A 16,354-nucleotide genomic window follows, 5' to 3' on the forward strand; every position below is an offset into this window, starting at 1 on the left:
TAGTGGGCAACATATAACTATTTTTAATTGATTTATTAATGAATTAGTTAAAAACAATCTTTTCCAAACTATGCTGGTTTTCCCAGGTAGTTCTGAAGCTCACATTTCCTATAGTTTAACCCAAACCTTTGTTTATATATGTGTTACCGTCTTCATACTAAGTATAAGTCTTTATACTATACACAGTTTCTCATACAGTGGAATCTGTACTACAAACAAAGCTCAGGGTTGAAACAAGAATATTGGCCAACGATAAATATGTCTAGTGGACATATTATCTGAGTAGAGTTAATGCTTCTTAAATTTGGTCAGGAGAATACGGGTGAATATTCCTCCAATTCTTCCCTGCCAAGGATTGTCTTAAAGAAAATAGCCAAGGAGAACCACCTGGTACAGCCATGCCCAGCTGGGGTTCTGCATTATTTATTTCACACTCTTCTTCCAAGGTGTACATAGTGGTTTATATATGGTTCCCAGATGGTTTCCCCATTGAAATGAATTATGTGCCTTCAGACAGTTCTCTCTGTCAACTTGCTTTCCATCTTGGAATCTATTTTTATATAAGGATGTAGCTGATTTTTAACAGGATTTTGGTCATCCCACTCTGATTACGTTTCTAATGCATCTAAATCATTCCTATTTGATGTATTTGAAATATTTTGCCTTTCAGCCTCAAAGACAATGGCTGCAGAGAAACAGACCAATTAACATTAATCATTATGCCAATAAGAAGAGTGCAGCAGAGAGCATGTTGGACATCGCTTTGCTCATGGCCAATGCATCCCAGCTCAAAGCAGTAATGGAGCAAGGACCTTCCTTCTCATTCTATGTTCCACTTATTATCCTCATCAGTGTTTCGCTTGTGCTTCAAATCGGAGTAGGTGTGCTTCTAATATTCCTTGGTATGTATAGTGATATGATTGCCATAGTAGTACTGTTTATGATAAACATTTTTCTGTTCTAAAAGAGGCATGGTAATTTTTTATTTTTAAATAATGGTTATATTCTACTTTTACAACTAACTTCCTTTCTATAAGACTGGTTCTTTTGGGGGGCGAGGGGGTGGGAAACTACTCAGTAGACCTTTCCATGTGTTCCTCTCCACACGACTGTCATTGTGGGGGAGGGGGCTATGCCTGCTGGCTCCACCCTTCCTCATGGACACCATCTCCAGAAGGTGAAGCAAACATCTGTAAAGGAAAGACTGCTTTACACACAAAGGTTCTCCCTGTGATTTGGAATCCTGCACGATCAGGAATCCAAATCACCACTGGAGAGAGCATCTCCAAAATTGTATCTGGCTGAGCTGAAAGGGGTTCAGCACTGCACAGAGCTCTGTAAACGTGGTGGGTCTTCTGATCCCACCCACCTAACAGCAGCCCCATTTCTTTGTTACTTGACAAGGCACATTTGAAGCTCAGTGGAGTTTCAAAAGTAGTTTGTGATATTTTGTTTATTCGTGTGTCCCGTCTTTCTTCTGCGGTGGAACTTAAGGCCGTGTACCACAAGTGGTCTCCTATCTGTGCACTCGCCAGACCTGGGCCTGCTTAGCTTCAATAAAGTTGTGTATCATGTGCATCATCAGGCCATGCCCTGATCTATAGCTGTAGGGAGCTGTGAGGGTGAGGTGAGGAACTGAAGCTTCTCTGCTAACTGGATTCCTGGAATAATGGTCATAATCTAGGATTTTTAATAGAAACAATACCATATACTGTAATAAATAATATCATGGAGAATTTTTGATCTTAAACTACTTCCATTTTAAAATACATCGCTGCCATATACTGACTGTTAGCCCATCTACCCTGTAATGTTTGCTGTGACTGGCAGTATGCCTTGGGCAGAGATGGGTCTTTTGCAGCCCTGTGAACCAAGACCTATTTTTTAAACATGGAAAAGGTAGGGATCAGATCTAAGACTTCTGCTATGCCAAGCATGTCCTCTGCACTGTTTTGGATCTCTTCCTTTCTCATTTTGATGTTTCACTAAATAATAGTCATAATATGGGGTATACAAAAAGTGTTCTAGATTTGTGCACAGTGGTTTAATGTTCATGTGATCAAAATAACATTTCTGTGGTCCTGATCCAGGCATGTAAATAGCCACTCATTTGGTCAGCTGTGGTAAGAATTGCTTCTAGGTGACTAAGCAATTAAACTTTGCAATTTTTTTAAAGGCTACAAATGTGGGTGGGGGCAGGTAGATTGGTGTGTGTGTGTGTGTGTGTGTGCATCCATTCATGCACTAGAGCAACATTTGTTGCCTTATTTGTAGGGTGATCTAAACATGGAGATAGTAACATAAAATATTTACTAAAATAAGATACTAAAAGTGCAGTCCTATACATGCCCACTCAGACGTAAGGCCAACTTAGTTCAGTTGTATACAGGATAAAGATATTATATTTCCTGAAAGTTCACTTTATACCATTCATATGTTGTGGGAAAGAGATCCTGAAAGATTGTTCATTCGTGACTTTTGTTTCTGAAGTAATTTTTAGCTCAGGAAGTATATAAAAACTGTCATTTCAACCCCAGAATTTATAGGCTGAATTATACTTTTCTTCTACCACAGGAAGGTCATGCTGACTTTTTAACTGCTCTGTTATTTTCTAGATATATAAATAGTATTTCTTTTAGTTACAGCATTAAAAGGAACCCAGCACTGTGCTATTATTAGGAAATCACAGTAATCAGTTTGGAAGGTACACATCCAAGGTTTGGAAAGGGATAGTTGTGGAGAGAAGACATGGCTTCATGTGCCAAGGACTCGCAACTGTACAACTCCACAGCTTGTGTACCCTTTGAACCAAAATGAATTCAATATATTCAAAAAGGTCCCTTGGGCATCTTAATTATTTTGTGGTTATCATTATGTGGGACCCATACCAAACAATATTGTAGAGCAGACCAGTCCAAGGCACTTTTGGAAGTAGCTATGTGGAATGTCTGTTTTTGGAACAACAGACACCAGTCAGTTATCATATCTTCCTGTCCATCTGTTTATAGTTTGTGAAGGTGAGGCTGCCGGACCACTCCATCCATGAGGGAGCAGTTTCCAAGGAAGGCTTAAGATGTAGCCTCCCTCCTTGTCAGGTGGCCCACAGATGGGAAGGGGTAATGTTTCTCAGACATCTTGGGGAACATCGTGTGGAACGTAAGCACTGGCTTGAGCTGGGCGTTGGTGTGAACACCATCAGTTTTTCCTGGTGGAAAAATGACTGCAAACAAACGTTCCCTCAGAGGTCCCACAGCTGTGACAAGGGCACCCTCACCCAGTTCCTGGCACAAGGGAGAGGGCTGAGCCTGGGAATGTGGAGCCATCTGCACAGCTGTTCATGTCTTTGCACATTGTTGACATTGGCAGCCTCACGCTCATCTTCGTAGGAAGTTAACAGGAACATTCTTTCTTAGTTCATAGCAGTGCAGGTCCAAATGTTGACCACTGTTTCCCTTAGAGTATGTTTTTGAGAGGCCTTTAGGACATAGTGGTAGCTCTCTTGTTACTTTGCCATAGGACAGTGGCTTGCTAGTAAGCATGTACATTTTAGGGCAGAAAGAGAAGGAAGGAAGTGGTCAGCTCAGCAGCCAGGGAGGCCTTTTGTAACAGCTTCCTATTACCAGATTCCCAGCCCATATTTTTGCTGTGTGACTCTCCCTCTTCGGTCTTTTTAGACTGTGAGGGCCAGGAGCAGTTTAAACCCTTCGTCCCCCCGCCCTGTGACAACATCTTGTTCTATTCAAAAACAAATACAGAAAACTCACGTTCCTTGATCGAAGTTGAATTGGGAAGTGAGCTAAGATGAATGATTAGCCTGCTTGAAAATGCCAGGACCTCCTGCCCAGATTACAACTTTGTTTTTACAAAAAAAGAAAAGAAAGAAAGAAAGAGAGAAGGCTCTGAATGAAAATGCTGTCATTTGAGTTGTAAATGTGTGGCCAGTCTCCTTTTGGTGGCACTAGACATTCATAATTCATCCTATAGAAGACCCTGTATTAATCTTAAGGGCTTTTTCATTTCTTTTTTTGAAGAGTGAAAAAAATTGTATACGTTAGTCTACACGAAATGACAGTGTGGGATTGGATCACTATAATAAAATGCTTAACAATACCTGTACTTAAGAACAGTTTCCGGTTTAGCTCTATTGTGTAGTACTATAATAATGAAATAGGATTACTGTAATTCCCCCTGAAAGTTCCAAACCTCTCTTTGTTAATAGACAAAGCTGGGTTTTTTTCCCCCATCTTCTACTCCCCCAGAGCTGGTGAATCACTGCATATGTCAGCTCTACAGCTGAATGACTTTTGAATACATACACGCCATGAGCTACACATCATGAGCCAGTTACTGGTTTCTTTCCTACCACCAGACCAGCTCATGAAAAATACCCCAATGCCTCTAATCTAACTGCTGTGTCAACTCCTGCCAATTATATTACATCATATTGGTCACTCTGCATTTCTTGGAATCAAGCAGCTTGCTTTCCTTTTCTAGTTCTTGTGATTTCAGGGAAAAGAGGAAGAAAGTGCTTATGGCCAGAATCCATGAGATAGTATCCAATGTTAGTCTAACTTAACTCCCATTCATTTGAATGGGTGTATTCTAAGTAGGACTAACATTGGATACAGACCTAGATCACTTACACATCACCAAAAATCAGGAAATGCATCAAAAAAGGACACAGATATGCATTAAATTTGCAGATACAATTTTAGAAATAATTCCTATATTTCATAATACAGTCCATCTCACCATAATGGGGGAAACTGACCAGGTGACCTGTGTGTCTGTGCAGTCTGCTGTCCACTTACAAAGGTGAGCAACTTCCAGGCCTCTGCTCTCCCTTCTTAGGGTTTGTTATCTTTAACGTGGACTTGGACTGGACAGCCCTTCAAATAAAGGATACCTTCAGACAGAGAAGGCTGCTCTGTAAAGTAGGACACATGGCCACCCCATCTGCATACCCACCCCTTTTCTGTCTCTCCCACAGAGAACAGCCCTCCACATCATACAACAGACTTCTTTGAGGCTCGGAGGAGTTTTCAAAGCGGTTATTGATATAGCATAAGAAGTCTGCTGTTTAAAGGAACAAAGTAAAGAAATTCCCCTGAGCCCACCTTCCGCATGCCTAAATTCAATCTTTGGACCCCAGTCCTTATCTGCTGCAAACTTTATTTTTTAAAGTCTAAATTTAATATTAGGCAATTTTACATTATTTTCAAACACTTCATGTTGCTTTTCCTGTAACTGGCTCAACCTACGAGGGTGTTTTAAAAGCAATATTTATGAAATACAAAGAATCTATGTAGTTGAAACTTTTAAAGCTTTTAATATGGTTTTCTTATTTTGCACAAGCCACTTCAAACAAATAAAAATGAGAAGAGGTTGTAGAGATAAGAGTCTACTAGTGTCAGCTTTTCGCACTATCTTTCTGTGGATAGATGAAGCCCTGGCATTGTTCTAGGCTCATTTATTTTAATGGTAGGAAAAAAACAAAACAAACAAAATCTGGACTCAAAACTCTCCTGGCCATCCCCTGCCTTATGGCATGTCTGCCCATGAAAGGTTGTTTGAGGTTCTCTCCTAATGTGGAGCAGTTCCTCCAGACTTCATGCAATTCTGTACAAGGGGATGCATATTTAATATAACCCATTTATACATTTTTCAAGACGTGGAAGTAAAAATAACCCAATGTGAGCTTCATCTCTTTTCATCCAACTCCCTTTGCCCTTGAGCAATTCAGGCAAAGAAAAGCAAGCAAACAGAAGGTGTATTACACAACCAAACTTTCTAATAAGAATAAGCACCACTTGCAAGTCTTTGATATGTGCCATTTGGTTGAACATATAGTCATTTGTATGGATGCAGAAAGTAATTGTTTCCTCATTCGAAAATATTCTTTCCCTTGCACTGCTACAAAATTTGGCCTGTGTTTGCAAATGCTTCACCAATAGAGACAGTAAAAAGTATCCAGGAGAAATGTTTTTAGTTGTTTACAGTCCAGACAGTTGTTGGCATTTCTCTCAGGAGATCTTTTGGCACGTGGTTTTGAAATGTTACTTCCTCATGCTGACATCTTTTCTTCTGAAGCAGTTGTTACAGAATTCAAACAACAATACATCTCTACTATGTAAATTAATTGCTCCTCAGTGGTAAAAGCATCTCTTTCACTCAATATTTTTCCCTTGCAGTCAAATATGACCTTAATAACCCTGCAAAACATGCCAAGCTGGACTTCCTCAATAACATTGCAACTGGACTGGTGTTTATTATAGTAGTTGTTAATATCTTTATTACTGCCTTTGGAGTCCAGAAGCCATCGCTTCCACAAAGTAAGTAATAGAAAGGTGAGGACTTTTTGCAATCTTTAGAACCGGATTATCTTTCAATGGCAGCATATATGCTTCTAGTCTTACCATTTCCTTATGGGCGGAAAGGTTTGATGAAACAGCCTCATTTTTATATATTATGAAGCGCAAACATGACATTAGCTGGGTTTTGATGTAATGCTACACTGTGGTTTAGCATTACATGCACAAGCCATAGGCTTGTGCACTCTCCCTTCCTTCTTTGGCATAGCTTCAGCTAAACATGCTTTGTTGTTACATGTGTGAACCTGGACAAACTGTGATTAGTCTTAACTATAGGTGTGCACAAACGGCCTCTCAAAATTCTCCACCCAATTTTTGAGCAGAGAAGTGGGGGTGGGGTCAGTTTCAATGAATTTTTCCAGGAAAAGGAGAAATTCTCCAACAGTTCCTCCCAGGTAGAGCTCACCACTGGCAGGGGCTGTGGCACAGCTTCTTTCTTTTTTTTCCTAAGGGTTTTTAGCTTTTGTGCCACCACTGCTGAAGTTGCTGAGTGTTTTCTTTCTTTCTTTCTGTTATACATGCCTCCATCACTCTGTAGCCTCCCTGGCTACCCATGCTTTGTGATCTGCAAAAAGCCCCATGGGAGGAGTTACCTGATGATGATGTCTTCCTCTGGGCTTTTATTGAAGTACTGGAAGCCAGGGAGGCTGCCAGAGAGATGATTGTACAATGAAAGACAGGACGCTCACACACACGCTCCTCAACTACCTCATAACTAAGGTGAGCACAAGAATCCTGAATCCAACTCATGAATATTTCTGTGATATTTTCTTCTCCCTCAAACATATTTTTGAGAACAATTTCTTTTCTCTCAAATTGAATGAGAATACTAAAAATAATGTGGAAGAAATATTTGGCACAGCACTAGCCTTAACTATGATTTAGAGAAACAAGTCAGGATCAGAAACCACAGTCTGAAATTGGCTTATTTCCCTAAATCATTATGAATACTAACATGCAGAGCCTTTTGACTGGAGAGTGCCCTCCTTCCCCACTCCGTGCCCAGATGCATTTCATCCTAGAGGAAACTCAGCCTAGGAAATTCTGAACCACAGACTGCTTTGATATTTGTGTAAATTTAGAGCTTTTTGAGGTTTTTCCTCATTATGACAGTTTAAAAAATATGATATGCCTCAAAGCACCACCCAGTGCTTTTCTGTACTTTTAAACAAAGGCTCAAGTGCTTCAATAACATAAGCAATCATGGTAGAAATTTGCTCCCCATGAGAAACACCCCCCTCATTTACTAACTCTCTTCCACATTAAGCCCTTCAAAAAGTAGGATAAAGGCACAATCCTGCACATGGTTAGACAGAAAAAAAGCCTACAACTCCAAGCAAGCCCCAGCCATACTTGGAGTTGTAGGCCTTTTTTCTGTCTAACCATGCGCAGGAGTGCACCTTAAAGCTAGAAGTGAAGGGGAGGCAGGGAGCTGTTCAAGATATTAAAGGAAGCTGGTAAGCAAGCAGTTGAAAAGCTGGGGGCAGCCACAGCTCAGCTTTGCACCACGGAAACACCCACCTGGTCAATTGTGGTTGATGACACTGCAAAATGTCATCAATTTTGGTGCTGTGGTGTCACATGCTGACCTGGAATTAGAAAATGAGGCTGCTGAGTCTCAGCATGGGTAAGAGATGGCCAACAGGACATAGCAAGGGAGAGAGAGAGAGAGAGAGCACCAGGGATAGAAGAAAGGAAAGGAAAGAAACATTTGGACTGCTGAAAAGGAATGGCTTCTGCCTGCCAAAGTCTCCCCCATTGTAGGGGCCAAGGGATAGCACATGTTCTTGGCTTCACTTCCATGGGGGACTGTGGAGGGTGTCTCCAGTAAGCCCCTTCATTATACATTCCAGCGAGGAAATTAGGGATGAGCCAGGAGAAAGACTTCTGAAACAAGGGGGTTTCCATGTGCTTGAACAAAAAGAAAGGTATTTACCTGTTCATCCCATCTCTGGTCCCCGTTGGTCAAGAAAGTTATCTATCCTTTCTCCATCCCAATCACCATCACAACATTTTAAAATAGAAGTGCTGGTAGATGATTGGAGCCATCTACCAGCATGAGAGTTTTGACCCAAACTCTTTTATCTAAATGGTGGAAGGAGTTTCCAAATTATAGACAGCCACAAGTATGAATATCTCTGCCAGTCTTTCCTAATGAAATACTGATAACTTCAGTACAGTAACAGCACCTTAGTTTAGCTGAGTTTTTATCAAGTGCCTAGTGCGGGGGGGGGGGACTGTCCTTGTAGCATGCTGAAAATGTCAACAAGTTCAGGTTATTTTGGACTCATGGCAAGATGGAATTCCAAGGCCTTCTGCCAGTACTCCTGCTCTACATTGTCACTTTCGACTTGTCAAAACACTAGAAGTGCTATTTGCTGATACCAAGTGTCAGGAAGAGAAACATTTTTTTAGATTGCCTATTATGGCTCGTAATTATTCTAAGGTAAGTGAATACACAGTTTCATACAGTAATCTTAAAACCTTTTGGATATACATTTAACCTCTACCTGTAAGAGAATTGACACTTTAAATTTTTTACCATTTTTCTTCTTCTCTCTTTAAAAAAACTTAAGCAGTGACCAAAAACTATGTTCTATTTATGTCTTATCATGACTACTGTGATCTTCCATTGTTGCACCTCAGTAGCACTCAAAATCATTCACCTCTCTTGATGCTCTGGACATGATGCTTCTCCTGAAATCCCTCCATGGGCTTCCTGTCCACTGCTGGATCCAGCACAAGCTTCTCCTCCTTACCTTCAAAGTCTTCTGTGACCTTGGCCCTCTCTCATATCCTGATACATATCCTGGGATCTTTGCTGCTCCACCCCCACCATCTTCAACTCCCTGCTCCCTTCAGGAACTTTGCCCTTTCTTCCATGCTTCCCCTTATGCCTGGAACCATGTCCCAGAATTCTGTGACCCTAACTACATGTTACATTGCTATCAGCTACGTCTTTCTGTTTTTACTCTAAAGTAGGTGCAGGGACCTGAAGCGTATGAGATCGCAAAAGTGATCCATTTAAAACAAATTATCACCTTTTGGCAATGAAAATTACAGGCATTGGGGTGATCTGGATTGGGACCATAGCAAGGGGGCAGAGGGTTAAAAAAAAAACCTACCCACAACACTAGGGTCCCAAACTGTATTGTGCTCCCTGTGCTTACTTCAGAGTAAGGAAGGAAGACATAGTTATCACTCTTGTCAACTGCCTCTATAGCCTGTAAAACAACCTATCTGTGGGATAACCCACGGTTCTGGGTTCACATGTAATGACAAACCATAGTTTAAACAACCCACAGTTCACAACCCAACAACAAACCATGGCTTCTGTTTCTAGGTTGTTCGTGGTTAACAAACCGTGGTTTGTTTGTGTGACTCGGTTCTCTCATCACAACACATCAGAATTCAGCAACTAATGGATTAAATAAACTATAGGTTAGCATTATGTGTGAACATGTAACAGCACTCCAACTGTGAAACTCCCTCCAAAGAGAGGTCAGATTGGCTCCATCCCTTCTGAGTTTTAGACAGGCAGTGAAAACTGGGCTGGTTTGCTAGGCCATTGATGGATTCTAATATTGTTTTTGCTTGTTTCTGCTTTTGTTTGGTTGTATTATTGTATTGTTTTAAATTGTTGATCACCTTGAGGGCTCTGGTAGACAGAAAAGTGATGGGTGGGTGGGTGGGTGGATGGATAGATAGATATGTAATAAGCTCACTTGAACACAGCGTGGCTTAGCTCTGGGCAAACACAGACAGGATCGGGCTGAAAGTAGGTATAAGTGAAATACATGCATATTCTTCCCTTGTTTATCACTCCCTCATTTTCCCTCCCCTTTCTCTATTGTCTCCCCCAGGAAGTTTAGACTATAAACTTTGTAGAATGCTGTGGTCATTTATGGTTCAGTGAAGATGGTGGTACTGCTGCTGGTGCAATCCACCTGAGATCAGGGCATGACCCAGTAGTGGATCAGGACTTGCCCATTGAAGATTTTATTTATACACTTGTTACCTTACCATTTGGCATACTCCATACAATTATAGAAGTCAAAAGGACTTGATAGTCATATGGGTATTTTGAGATGGAATAGCAAAGGGACTTCAAACGGAATGCCTATTTTTATGTATGGATCCTTTTAACAACTTTTATCTTTTTCTCCTCCCATCCCCCAGAGACCTGAGCTTTTGAATTCTGTAGGTAGTTTCTGCACCTTGAGCTGGTTTCTCTTGGATGGAAAACATGAAGAACCTAAAGCAATTCAAGCAAACATTCCTCTCTCTCTTTCAGTTGAACTATTTACCATTCTGTTTCATCTCTTAACTACACAAGGATGGTGAACTAGTATTGTTGGGACAACTTAATTTGATGTTGTAGTGCAAGAGACTGCATTCAAGGCTACTAGCATCAATATTTCCACATAAACTTGTCAGTATTGGATTAAAGAAGATGCTGTGTGAATTCTTTCGCCAGAGACTGCTATCCCATGATTTCATCCGCAGCTCAGAATTCCTCACTCTCTGTGCCTTCTGAAGAGATACTGAACAGAGAAAGAGGTACTTTCTACACTTGAAAGGGTGGGTTTCACATTTGTACATTCTGCACTAAAGGGGGACAAATTTGTCTGTCAAAACTCTCAAAAGTCTGTAATCCCAATATTTTAAACGAATTAAAGAATCTCTGTAATCAGGACCAGCCCAACATTTTGCTGTTTGAGGCAGAACAGCAAATGGCACCCCCACAAATCAACACACATAGTACTCAAAGCCAGATAAATTATTCTGGCACATGAGTCAGAAAATCCCACAAGCACCTCTCTCCATCCTGTTAGTAAAAATGCAATAATAACAAATGAAGTAACTAACAATTTGCTCCTTGTTCATGACAGTCAAAACCTGCTGCCTGAGGCAGCTGCCTCGCTCTGCCTAATGATAGGGCTGGCCCTGTATGTATTTTTTGTTTATTTATAAAATTCCAGATGGATTTGTCTCATATTTGGATGGCTTTTGTTTGTAAAGAATTAAGTTCATGCAATCAATGTGATGGAAGCATTTGGAACAGTCACATTTCTGTTGTGTGGAAGCCACTTGACTATATTGCATGTTTCTTTGTAGTTTAACCCTCTCAGTCCAAGTGTTCCAAAGGGACTAGGGTCTATCCTTCAAGTTTTTCTTGTTAGAAGTTGTGCTTGTTCTTGTTAGAAATAATTCTTTATCCTTTGGTGTGAGTTTACTGGGGCCATAGTCTGCTAGGAAGAACTCTTGTAAACTGGACTGGTTTGGGAGAAGTATCTTAAAATGCAGTCCATAGCACACTTACAGATATAAGAAAAGCCCTGCTGGAGCAGACCAAAGTCCTATCTAGTCCAGTACCTCACATTGACCAACCAGGCACCTTCAGGAAATCCACAGACAGGACATGATGGTTCTGCTATTGTTCCCCAGTAGCTGGTACTCAAAGGCATGCTGCTTCTGATCCTAGAGGTAGCATATAGTCATCATGACTAATATCCCTTTTTACCATTATCAACCATTAATTCGTATAATCTTCTTTTCAAGCCATCTAAGTTGGTGGCCATCTTGTGGCAGCAAATGCCATAGTTTAACTATGCACAGTGTGAAGAAATACACACAAAAGAAATCCTTTTATCTGTCCTGAATTTCCCACAATTCAGCCTCATGCTAAGGTATTATGAGAGATGGAGAAAAAATTTCCTATCTACTTTCTCCACACTATGCATAATTCATATACTTCTATCATGCCTCCTCACACTTGCCTTTTTTCTAAGCGAAAAGCCACAAGTATCATAACCTTTCCTCAAAGGGGAGTTGCTCCAGCTTCGTGATAGTTTTGCACTTTTCAAGCTCTACAATATCCTTTTTGAGATGTGGTAACCAGAACTGTTCATATATTTGTATAAAGGCATTATGCAGTTTTATTTTCAATCAGATTCCAAATGATTTCCTAGTCATCACAGCTTTTGATCAGTTGTTTAATGGTGTTGTCTTTTCCTTTTGACAATAGTAGCAACATGCTTGTCTGACCAAAATTTAAAAAAGATATTCCCAGCCGAACTACAGACTTTCCCCCATTTGTGATCAACCTAAAGATCACTTCACACATTTCATGTATATATCCATGTGTGTGAAGAAATGTGCACATCCGTGTGGACGTGTGTGAAGAATGTACACACCTATTTTTCTGCATATACAAGCAGCAAGAACCTGCAGCCAACTACTCCTTCCCACTAGGAGTACATGTGATTTTGTACACATGTATAAGGAAAAAAATATTTATTCATTTGCATTTATATTTCATCCATTTTGAGGGCTTGGGTGGCCATTGGTCTAAGTTCTGTAAACACTGCCAGTAAAAACAGATGACATAATCCAGAAGGGGAGAGAAGAAAAAGAGGGGAATAGGGAGCAAAAAAAAACATAGTTCTCAACCCCTCTCCACACTCACATAGATCTCATGTGTGAAGTGGCCCACATTCTTCCTTTTCATGGAAAATCTCTGCAATCAGTCCTCTTGTGGCACATCCACAAAGTTTACTTTCTACTTTTGTCAGCATTATTGTTCCACTACGACGTCTTCTGCCCTTTTACAGGAATTTTCATATGCTCCTTGTGCAATAGTTTTTGCAGAGCACTTGCCAAGTGTTTTATGGGGAGAGCCTTAAAGGTGAGTAACTTGCATTCCTTCAGATGTGGTTGGACTGCAGCTCTCTCTTCCCTCACCATTGCTAGGGCTGATGGGAGTTGCAGTCCAGCAACATCTGGAGGGCACAAGTTGCCTAGCCACATTTTAGTGCTTCAGTGAAAAAGACCACTGGCTTCTTGTTCCCAGACTCTGAATAAGAAAGGTCCAACACAGGCCTCTCTCCTATTCTCCAGTGACTGGTCATAATCTTCATTAGGGAAGACAGGAGCACCACAGTCCAAAATACAGTTTACACCCACATTTAACTCTGCGGGATCATGGCCATTTTTCCCTAGTGTAATTTCATTTTTCCAGTTGCTTTCCTCGAGTAACTTTGCATGGGAAAGGATCATTTAAAAAAGAATGATCTTTGATGAACACAGCTGAGTCAGGAAGTAAATACTGTCCAGAGTACATGCTGTTTCTGACAATTGTATGCATCACAAATACTTTAAGAAAATATATCAAGCATTTTATTTCTAATTTAACTTATGTTAAAAGAAGCTGCCTTCAATTTTAACTTCTGTATAGATATATGTTTATGATTATTCCTTTTCATTTTCATTTATTAAATATATAAAATTTAAATGTACATAGTACGTTATGGTTGGTAGTCAGATGATTGTAGCTTTTCATTAACCGTTTCAGTTGCTAAGTTTTTCCACTGGTTATAAGAACAGATTTTCAAGGAGAAGGTTATAATATTATTTTCTGTTTTGCTAGTAGGAAGATAGAGAACAAGAAGAGCATAGAAGCATCTTGACATCTCAGTGAAAATTGTTGTATTTTGATGCTGTTAATGGGTTTTTATTACTGATAAAGATAATGGTTTGGATCCAGAATTAGTTATACTTTCAGCAGACCCATTGAAATCAATGGGATTTAAGTAATTAAGAGAGCAATCCTATGCCCCCTAGTCAGCATCTGGGGGGACATAGGCTTGTTGGTTTTCTGGGATCCAAGGTCAGAAACAGGGCTCCGACCTCGGAGCCCAAAAACCATGCTCCCTGCCCACCCTCTGGGGGCCAGTGTGGTTCTGGCTATGTCTCTGCACTCGGAAATGGAGTGCGGAGATGAGGGAGAGGGGGCGGTCCTGGGGGAGAGGAGGGTAAGAGACTGGGGAAGCTGCATTATGCAGCTTCCTATGCTCGCCCCAGTCTCCTTCCCTTCCACTCAGAAGCGAGTGGCTAGTTGGGCAAAATCGTCTCTCTAGTGAAAATGTGGGGGAGCCAGAGCACAAAAGTGAGGATCGCCTCCATGCTCCGGCCACCCTGCATTGGATATCTGGCAGCCTCTGACTATGGAGGCTGCTGACTATATCCATAGGATTGTGCCCTAAGTCCCGTTTTAACTTAAGCCTCATTGATTTCAGTGGGTTGGATCCAGATTTACAGCAGATCAACTGCAATGACAGAAGCAGACTTCCCCACCCCCTCCTTCCCATAGCAGCTCCTCCAACTCCTTGAAAATGCTACACAGAGAGTCAGGACATCCTGCTGAATGGGATGAGTGGTGGTGTGTGGGGGGGAGGGGGATCCCCCCAAATCAGGTGGAGGGACCTTCTACAAGCAGAGCCCCTCCTCTTGCGGAAAGCAGATCCTGGATCCAACCCTGGGGGTGTACTGTAAGTACAATCAAGTCTGGATTCAACTCAAGCTGTTCTAAGGCATCATGCAGAAGTAAGTTCTTGTTGTTCAGAAGTAAATGTTATTCAAAGGGTTGCAGACTTAAAGGACTCGTTTGGTTAACAGTATTGTACTTTCTTATTAATTACAACCGAGTAGAGAACGTAGCACAATATTCAGCTAACCTAGTAAATATTCAACTTTTATCACAGTGAATTGTGTGATACAATTAGATTTCTCACTTACAGAAAAATATAATGCTCCACTATGACTTAGAGGCAGTGCAGGTTTGAGCGAACATTTTTTTGAACAGAATGTATAAAATTTACTTTACAGGGTTTATTTTTTAAAAAAAAGCTTCAAAAAGTAAATGGTTAGTTAAAATTTGTGAGAATAAGGCACTTTATTTATAAGTCAGTATGCTTAGAATTGGGCTTTGGCTTCAGCATTCATAGTTACTAACAATGTAGTTTACATTGTGGAGCACTTGTGCCCATTGACATTCATGGATTTAAGCATGTGTAGCTCTATACTGGATTAAGTTAGGGAAGGTTTCAGCACTGAAGAGGGTAGAGCACATGCCAATCAAACCTCCCCCCCCCCAAAAAAAAAATGTGTGTGTGGTGGTGGTGGGGATAAATAAAACTGGCAGGGAATTGCTGTGGGGTTCAGTACTGTTATATCAGTGCTCCTATAAATCAATCATGTAGCCTCAGCCTCTGAAAAAAAGAGGTGTGGGGATAGATTATGTCACTTGTCGCTCATGACATCAAAGGACAACTCTGTCAATGCCTGCACGCATACAGCGAAGAAATGTCGTATCTCCATAACAGAAGCTCTACCTTCAGGAGAGGTGTCTGGCTCCTTCACAATAAATGAGCGACAGTCATTTATTTGTAGTACTATGAATTGATGATCTCAAAAGAACTCCAAATCATCAGGGCTAGACATTTATATCTTGAGTGCCTCATCAAAAAGTCTGTATATCCTTCTGTGAATGCCCATTGCTGGAGGCAGGATCTGAAATGGCTCTGATCCTTCTACTCAGGTTGGGATCCTTATTTTTCATTGTCATTGTATTATGGCATTTTAATTATGAAGATGAATTTTTCTTCTGTTTCTGATAAATAAAACATTTTTGATAGCTGCGTATATCATTTTACATTTACGCTCCAGCATCTGTTTCATTTGTTGTCTTTCAAACATAAGCTTGGTGCAAGTACAGTTTTGTTACCATCCGTTTTGTTTCTATTAGCATTAGGCTTACTGGTACTCAGCCAGGCCTTGGGATTTTCCTTTCTCCCTGTATCAGTGCCAATCAGAGGCCAGGGTGTTTGGCACCCTGCCCCAAACCCCACTCCTGAAAAAAACAAGTAAATAGCTTAACCTTTTTGTCTGGCTGCAGCGTGGCATCATGCACTGGCTGCTGCTGCAGGACCAAGAGTGGTCCAGGAACCCTTCAGTCTGGCAACTGTGAGTCCATAATCCGGCAGATATGCACCTGAGCCTTTTCTCCCACCCACTCACCTTTCGGAGCAAGAGAAGCTGGCTCAGGTATGATATCCTTGTTTTAGTTCAATGCAAGCCGGCATGGCCCCAATTCAGATGGGGACTGTGGCACTCCAGAAGGGGAAATTAAACCTTCCCCCCAC

At 41.0% G+C, this 16,354-nt stretch overlaps 1 protein-coding gene across 3 annotated transcripts in view; it reads left to right on the plus strand.

Moving 5' to 3' along the window:
• NINJ1 (ninjurin 1) overlaps positions 1-15,864 on the plus strand; it is a 52,360-nt gene extending 36,496 nt beyond the window's left edge. The window contains exons 3-5 of one of the 3 annotated variants that reach the window (XR_014788523.1): positions 671-902; positions 6,192-7,091; positions 10,551-15,864. Coding sequence is in view for 2 of the 3 variants with exons in the window: in XM_084839979.1 (XP_084696105.1) it covers positions 671-902; positions 6,192-6,340 (381 nt within the window). In the remaining variant the exon portion in view is untranslated. The remainder of the gene's footprint in view (positions 1-670; positions 903-6,191; positions 7,092-10,550) is intronic. The other 2 variants (XM_084839979.1, XM_084839977.1) reach the window with 2 other exon arrangements.
• Positions 15,865-16,354: the final 490 nt, after the last annotated feature.

Source organism: Heloderma suspectum, chromosome 2 (assembly GCF_057233095.1).
Source record: "Heloderma suspectum isolate Gila_16-S chromosome 2, 16-S_ref, whole genome shotgun sequence".
Classification (NCBI taxonomy): domain Eukaryota; kingdom Metazoa; phylum Chordata; class Lepidosauria; order Squamata; family Helodermatidae; genus Heloderma; species Heloderma suspectum.